Source organism: Cynocephalus volans, chromosome X (assembly GCF_027409185.1).
Source record: "Cynocephalus volans isolate mCynVol1 chromosome X, mCynVol1.pri, whole genome shotgun sequence".
Taxonomy (NCBI): Eukaryota; Metazoa; Chordata; class Mammalia; order Dermoptera; family Cynocephalidae; genus Cynocephalus; species Cynocephalus volans.
In genome coordinates, this window is record NC_084478.1 from 65884543 (window position 1) to 65892731 (window position 8189).

An 8189-nucleotide genomic window follows, 5' to 3' on the forward strand; every position below is an offset into this window, starting at 1 on the left:
CCATTCTATTCTTTATATTATAGATATAGCAGTCTCTCCAAAATGTAGATTTTTATTTCATTCTTTAAAAACAACAAAAAAATATCTTTCTGTATATGCATGATTGTATACACCCAGAAAAGAAAATGCCAGAAAGATAACCTCAGAACTACTAATGGTGGTTGTCTCTAGGAAGTAGGCCTGAGAGTGAGGGAGAGAATAGACTTTTTACACTTCTGTAATGTTTGAATTTTTCACAGTATTACTTTTGTAATTAAAATCGAAAATTAAAAATAGTAACATATAAATCTGATCATGTTACTTCTCTGTTTAAAACTCTCTAGGGGCTGCCCTCTACCCTCAGTTTAAATTACTTAACTTGGCTTATAAGGTACTTCATGATCTAACCTTCACTTCCTGCTCCCCTCTTTAGTCTCATGTCTCCTATATGGCCCTCTGGCTCTCCCAGTCTTCCTGCTCTGTTGTCATAAGAGCAACTGAAAAGAATCAAGAACATTGCTTTAGGGAATCATATACACTTATGGGGCAGAAAGAAGAAAATACTATGATAAAGACTTTTTTTTTTTTTTTTAAAGGGGGATAGGGATGGTTAAAGATAAAGGAAGAAAACCAGGGTAATGGAGCATTGAATAAAAGCCAAGGGAACTGAGAATTTTGAGAAGGTAGGAAATCTTAGAGCTGTCAACAGTGTTTGAGACTAAATTACTTCATAATCATATTTTTATTGACAAGTTTACTATTCCAACAAACACATTTTAACAGCCCCCTAATAAGTTAATAATACCATTCTGTATCCTTACTTCAAATTTCAAAACACAGTAGGCTCTAAGTTTAACAAAATAAAACTGGACTTTTTTCAGGAATGACAAACTAGAAAAACACTAAAACATTAAAGTCAATGTAATATTTTGAAAGAAGTATTCTTTTAATACTTTTTAAAAAAAATCAGCAACTGCATGAAAAGCAACATCAAGTAAAAAGCAATACACTATATGTATTTTGAACTAGTCTAAGTTTAGCAAAAGAACTCAGACTTTTCTTCAGTAATAACAAACTAGCTAATGATGTTATGCTAAAGCATTAAAGCCAACATAATATTTTTAGGTATACTTTTACCACTTTTAATGAGATACAGTAATTACTAACAAAGTATTATCAATGAAGGTCCCGCTTGAGATATTCTTAAGAGCAACAGCTCTGTCCCATTCACAGTGCCTGATACACAAGAAGCACCAGAAAAGTACTTTTTGAATAAATGGCCTGCTTTAATGTACAGGGTTCATATAATTTTCAACATTCTGTTCATGATGATGCTTCTAGATTATATCACAACTATTTTAAGCAGTTTGAATAGTTCTGAAATTTTGGTTGTAGGACTATGCACTGAATTCAGTAATAAATCAACTCGCTGATCAGCTAAAAACAGAAACATCAATTGGACTAGAAAAAGGTGTTTAACAAAGACTGCAAAATTTAAAACACAAAGAAAAAGAAGTCTGCCAGAAATTGTTAGAATAGGGTAAACTAGACAGGCTGCAGCATAATGAATAGAGCATGAGCACAGATTGACATTCCAGCTCTAATGTTTACTAGCTGAGTGAAATTAACTTCTAAGTTGTACTTTATTCATCTACTAAAATGAAGTTAACATGAGGATGAAAGTAAATAAAACAGCATACAAAAACCTAGCAAACAACAGTTGTTGAATAAACATTAGCTTCCTCTAATCTACTGAAACCATGTGAGTATAAGGCCCAGATATTTAACTTGGAAAAAAGAAAATTTTTTTAAAGTATCAAATCAAGAGAGAGAGAAGTTTGGACAAGTAGAGTTCTCAGAGGCCAGAGCCACAGATGTCAACTCTAGAGGCATGACAAGCCATAGGATACTGTGCTGACTAAAATTTTTGACCAATGACTTAGATGAAAACTATATGAGATACATAGCAAATGTACAGACTGTACAGAGCTAGGAGGGATAGCTATTATATCAGATGAGAGAATAAGTAGCTAAAATGAAAATAGGATCGAGCCCCTTTTCTACGGATAAGGAAACTGAGGTCCAGAGAGAGTGATTTGTCCTGGATTTCATAGTTAACAAACATAGGGTACAGGAAGATGTCATGGGCTAAAACAAACAAAAGTGAGGAATAATAGAAATAAGCATTTATTCTTAGGTTCAAAATATTAACTGCACAAGAATCAGAAGGATAAATGTTTTAACAGCAATATATGTGAAAAGGAACAGGGTTTTTTTTAGTGTGACTCAGTATAATGAAGTTCGCGTCAAAAAAGGAGGGTAGGAGTTAGATTGTGCTAACAACAATGTAATGCCTAGAAAAAGAGATGTAATAGACCCACTCTGTCTTGATCAGACCACATCTGCACTCAAGTCTCAAAACTTTAAGAAAAATGTAGACAAGTTTGAACAGATCCTTAAAAATGCTTCAAAAATGAAGAACAGACAGAAGGACTGGAGATGTTTAACTTAAGCAAGACAAGATTTGGGAGGCAACAGATGTAGACTAGTGTAGACTAGCTGGGATAAATTGAGACAGTGACAATTCTCAATTATTTGTAGAGGCTTAAGAGAACAGAAAAAGAACCAGCTAACAGAAACAAGGGAACTAGGTTTGGGCTCTACCTAAGAAACAGCTTTCTAATCATCAAAGCTGCCCCAATTATGAGTCTACACTACACTCCAAGCACTATAAGAACAGAAATGAGGTTTCTTTCTCCTTTGTATCCTAAGGTCTGGAACATAATGTGTTTTTAAAAGTTTGTCGTTCTTGAAAGCAGAGTGAGACACCTTATAGAGCAGTGGGTGACTTGTCCCTAAAAGCATTCAAGATGCTAGAAACCCAGATCAGGTATCTTTGAAGGCCAGCTAGGGAAATGCCTTCCTTACCTAGAAACCAAGGACCAAGGCAGAATCCAGAAATGCTTGGATGCTGCAGAACAAAATGGCATTACAACCCAGAGACAGAAGGGCTCTCCCACTATCCTATATTCACTGTCCTGGCAGCCACGGCAGCCCAGCTAGTCTACACTAACATTCAAACCAAAAAGAGCAATAACACATTTCCCAAGTCAGAGCTGAAACTCCAATGAGAACATTCACGTGTATCCAGGAAGAGAAGAAGCAGAGTAACAGATCAGGTTAACCTCCCTACTTCCCACCCTTGCAGTTTATCTTTTAATGAAGACAAGGACTAACTACTGCTTTAAAAAACTCTTAGATTTTGTTATGCTTGTTAATACGTATGAATTTCTCCTTTGTATAATAACAGTTAAAAACGAATACTCTCTCCCCAAAACGAACAAACAAAAGGGTCCCTGTGCTACTTTAAGAAATAGCAGGATAAACAAGAATTTGGACAAGGGCATCGCATTTCGTAAGCAAACTAGAAAAAAAAGAACCTCACCAAGAGAGCAAGCAGTAGTAACCAGAATTAGGCCACACCTCTCTGAGGAGAAATGCAAAAAGGAAAAACATGCTGCAAAACAAATCCCTCAACCTCTGCATCCCCAAGTTACTGAAACCAAGTGTTATGCAGATTATTAATAGTTAAGATCACCTGACTTTACAGTAAGATAAAACATCTTACTTGTTGCACCAAGGCGACGTGTGTCTCTGGCAATATAATTTGCAAAGATAATAGACCTCATACTGGTCTTACCAGACCCACTTTTACCCATCAACAGCACCTAAGGACAAAGTGGGAGAAAAAGAAAGGAAAAAAGTTAGCAATCTAGAGCAAATCAAGTCTACAGGAACCTATTTCTCTCCTGTGTTTGATGTTTTACTGAAGTGACAGTACCAATAACCTGGTGGGGATACTCGTAACTGACTAATCTGTTCCTGAACCAACCGTGCATGCAGATACACCTAGAATTAAAGGGGCCAGGCACTTACCTGTCACAGGTCACACATCTTCTTGGCATTAGAATTGCAGTAAATTTGTTATGTTATTAATATGTACTATTAATATATTCAGAACTAGATTAGAAAAATATCATCTTGGGAGGAAATTAAACCCTGTTCTCTCATAATCTAATGTCTTATGCACTGAACTACCTAGCAGAGGATTTTAGTATAACAGAAAGTTCTTCCTCCTTCTGCTCAAGGTCAGCCTTTCCACCTCTGTCCTTGATCTCATCTCTTCCACTTACCTCAATAACCTTGGTCCATTAATTACTGTCTCTCCTTTTTCTTTTCAAAAGCTTCCCATGGCCTACAGGATCAAGCCCTTAAATTACATATAAGACCCTCACTGATGGAGCCTATCTACTTCTCTGCTCTCATCTCCTGCCCCTCCTGACCTGGAACTTTTAGCATCCAACCACACTGAACTGAACTGCTTGTAGTCCCTTTGATTGCTCCCAGTCCTCTGGGGAGTCCTGCCTCTATGCCTTTATTTCATGCTACACTACCTTTCCATTCTCTTTTCTTACTTCAGCTTAGTTCCACTCATCTTTCAAGTCTTGGTTCAGTAATCATCTCCTCAAGAAGCTTCTCTAACACAAATGCCTCAGGCTGACTTAGGTGTCTTACCTCTGTCCTTCTATGTCATTGTTATATTATTATAAAGACTGTAATGCATTGCAGTTACTCTTTTTTGGAGCCTGTCTCTCACAAGATTCTGAGCTCCTGAAGAGCAGGAAGAGTCCCCTTTGCATCTCCAGTGTCTAACATATAACGGATACTCAAAATATGTTCATCAAAAGAATGAGCAAGCTATCAAAACAAAGATACAAAGCAAAAGAGTTTTTAGTAATGAGAATTGTCCAGTGGAAAGGATGGCCTTATGAGGGTAAACAGCCTTCTTGTCAACGTCAGTGTTTAATACAGAGAGAAAAACACCTGTCAAAGATGCTATATATTCTTGTACTAGGAGGGAATTGAGTAAAGTGACTTCTAAGAGTCCTTTCAAATCTAAAATTTATGAAATATAGTTCTAATTACCTTGCTTTTCAAGTGAAGGGATACATGTTCTACCTTCACTCTCAAGATATTTTATAAAAATTTCTGATTACAAACACAAGAAGTATTAATGAAAATATACTGCACTCGATTTAATCTAGCAATTTAACTATACAGTTACACTTCGTTTAATAACAGGGATACATTCTGAGAAATGCGTCATTAGGTAATTTTGTCATGCGAATATCACAGAGTGGACTTACACAAACTTAGGTGGTATCACCTATTATACACTGAGGCTATATGATATAGCCTATTGCTCGTAGGCTACAAACCTGTACAGCATGTTACATTACTGAATATTGTAGCAATTGTAATACAATGGTATTTGTGTATATAAAAATATTTAAACATAGAAAAGGTACAGTAAAAACATGGTATTATAATCTTATGGGTCCACTGTTATATATGAGGTCTGTCATTGACTGAAACATTGTTATGCAGTACATGACTGCATAACGTTATCTCACTAAGGAGCTAGTCTAAAGTTGCTACAAGAAAAGCTTGTTTTTGTTCTTTTAAAATTTTTAATTAAAAAACAATAATTCTATATATTTAGGGGTTACAATGTGATGTTTTGATATATGTACACATTGTGGAATGATTAAATCAAGCTAATCTTTGTTCTTAATCATGTAGAAATTTCTGGTATTTTGGGGGCATCCTTGCTGATAAACTTTAGGCAGGCTCATCAAGAACATTCCCTTAGCAAACTGGTGTTTTAGAACTGAATTATTAGACAAAGTTAAAGCTAAATACGGTATTTATTTTGTTTTCTAATAAAAAAGTCTTACCTCAATTGCTTACAAAAGATTTACCAAGGCTAATTGTGATAGGTACTGACTAAGTACATTACAGCATTCACTCATCTAAACTTGACAACAACCCTACAAGATAGGTAATATTATTACAACCATTTTACAAATGAGGAAACTGAAGCCCCAATAGGTTAAGAAATTTGCTCCAGAGGTGCACTTTTAGAGATTCTGCCTAAACGCCAAGGTGGGGCACAAAGGAAAGAGTGTCCAATTCCATCTGGAAAATTCATGTAACATCTCAGAGTGGTAACACTTGAGTTTGGTTAAAAATAAATGCAGGCAGAGGCCTGTGTGGTATGTGTGTATGGCTTGCACAAAGTGCAAATTAATTTGTAAATTTGCAAAAAAACAAATTTTGTATGGCTATGATAGGGTGCATAAGTGTGACAGATGGTTTAGTCAGAAACAGATTTTTAAAGGGCATCCTATGCCATGCAGTCATCTGGATTTTATTCCATGAGTTACTAAAAGTTCTTAAGCATGTGAATGACTCAGTCAGATTTATATTTTAGAAAAATGAAATATGATAGAGAAGGGGTAAGAGTCAAGAAGAACACATAAAAGGTTCTTGCAACAGTCCGGGAAAGATGGGAAATATATACCATATAGTTCCTTAATAGCAACTTCTTACCTTTACCTATGTTTTTGATGTACCTAACATGTCTTACCTTTTTCTTCATGGCTGTATTTGGTAGCACCCACCTGCAGATATAAACCAAAAGACAGCGTTTCCATGATCCAATCGCCTTAGAAAGTGAAATTAAAGAAATACAAATAAATGGGGAAGTGAAGAAGAGCATGTTTAGCACAATAGCTGAGTACAGCTGTGTGTGGGTTCTCAGTTGAGTAGAGGCCCTCATTTTCCTATATTATAAAACTGCGCTTATGCTCCCCATCTCCTAATTATGAGCTCAGGAGATAGCTCCTAGCAAGATTTACTTAGGAGTACAAATGAGCCATTAAAATTCAAGATTCAATTTTTCATCATCTTAAAAAATGAATCAACACTACATATACAGGTGTCTTAATAAATCAATATTTTCATACCTGAACATCCTCTATATATAAAAAAAAAAAAAATTCACCCTCCTATTTTTAAAATCTGGAAGTATCTTTAGTCCTTCAGCTGTCCTTCCAAGCCGTATTTCACTCATCACAAGCACAAAGAACATATAATACAAGTCCCAAATTCAGGTACAAATTGTCACAAAAAGCACTCTCGAGCCACTGGTCTCTGATCAGGAAATGCTAATCCTTTTCCTAGTCTTCCTATCCCCAACATGGTGATATCGAATCTCCTTTGTTGATAATTCAAAGCAACTCAGAACCACCTCCTCAATTAGAACCCCCCACACCAGAAATAATAGCCTAGGCCCAAGGGTTGTTTCTGCCCAGTTACAACCAGTTCACTTTCCAGTTTGTTCTGCCGTCAAAAGCGTGATACCAATCAACCATCCTGGTAAATGGAAGCAATTTATCATTGGGGTTGGGGGAGGGGGTTTGAATTCACAATATTCTCAATTAGAACACCCCCCACCACCACCACCCTTCCAGATTTGACATAATACCCTTCACCCACCCAAGCGATCCTTCTGGTTCCCCTAGTGGAGGATCCATTCTCGGCCCCAGATTCTCTTTCTCCATCTTTTTCTCAGAGTCAGATTCTTCCATCGTGCAACAAGTCTTTTCCAGTCCCTTCTATATCCGCAGTACTCTTCGTTTTTGTTTTCTTGTTCACCCCCTCAACCGCCTATTCTCATCGCCTGCGGCCTTCAGGCCCGCTCTATTCTTGCCTCCGCCTTTGTCCACTGGGGGGACGCTTTCCCCACGGTTACCTTTACCGCACCGAACTTGACCTCAAGGCACAGACGAGCTGGCCAGCTCAAAGGCTAAGTCATTCGGTGGTGCAAAGGAAGAGGTGGAGGACAAGAGATGCAGAGAGGTGGGTTGGGAGTTCGTCCCGAGTTTGGGCCTCAGGCCCCAAGGTCTTGAAGCCCAAAGGTGACTTCACCCGCAAAGAGGTGTGGAACGCGATGGCGGAGGTGGCAGAAAGAGCTGACCGGTGCCGCAGGCACTAAGCATTGAATGCCTCAGCCAGCTTGTTCCTCCCGAGTCTGAACGCACGGGAGACACCTAACCGCTCGCCCTTCAGGAGCCCAGGTACCTCACCGCAGCCACTCCACTGCAGGCCAGGATCACGTGGGCACCTGCCGTAAACCCGAGCCTCTCACGTGACCGCCGCTACCCAAGGGGGCGGGTGGGCTGGGAAGAATATCATAGAGACTGCACAAGGAAGCCAGAGTGCCGCCTGTCGCAGTCACATGGCCTTGTCTCTCCGCGCCGCAGGCCCTTTAGAGTGCAGCTACCCTGCGGTCTCTTTGATTGTGG

At 38.3% G+C, this 8189-nt stretch overlaps 1 protein-coding gene across 2 annotated transcripts in view; it reads right to left on the bottom strand.

The window, feature by feature from the left end:
- Positions 1-7983, bottom strand: part of RRAGB (Ras related GTP binding B) — a 35327-nt gene extending 27344 nt beyond the window's left edge. For both annotated transcript variants that reach the window (XM_063083647.1, XM_063083646.1), the window contains exons 1-3: positions 7381-7983; positions 6470-6503; positions 3608-3707 (exon numbers count right to left, since the gene is read on the bottom strand). In XM_063083647.1, coding sequence (XP_062939717.1) covers positions 3608-3707; positions 6470-6503; positions 7381-7472 — 226 coding nt within the window. In that variant the 5' untranslated portion in view covers positions 7473-7983. The remainder of the gene's footprint in view (positions 1-3607; positions 3708-6469; positions 6504-7380) is intronic.
- Positions 7984-8189: the final 206 nt, after the last annotated feature.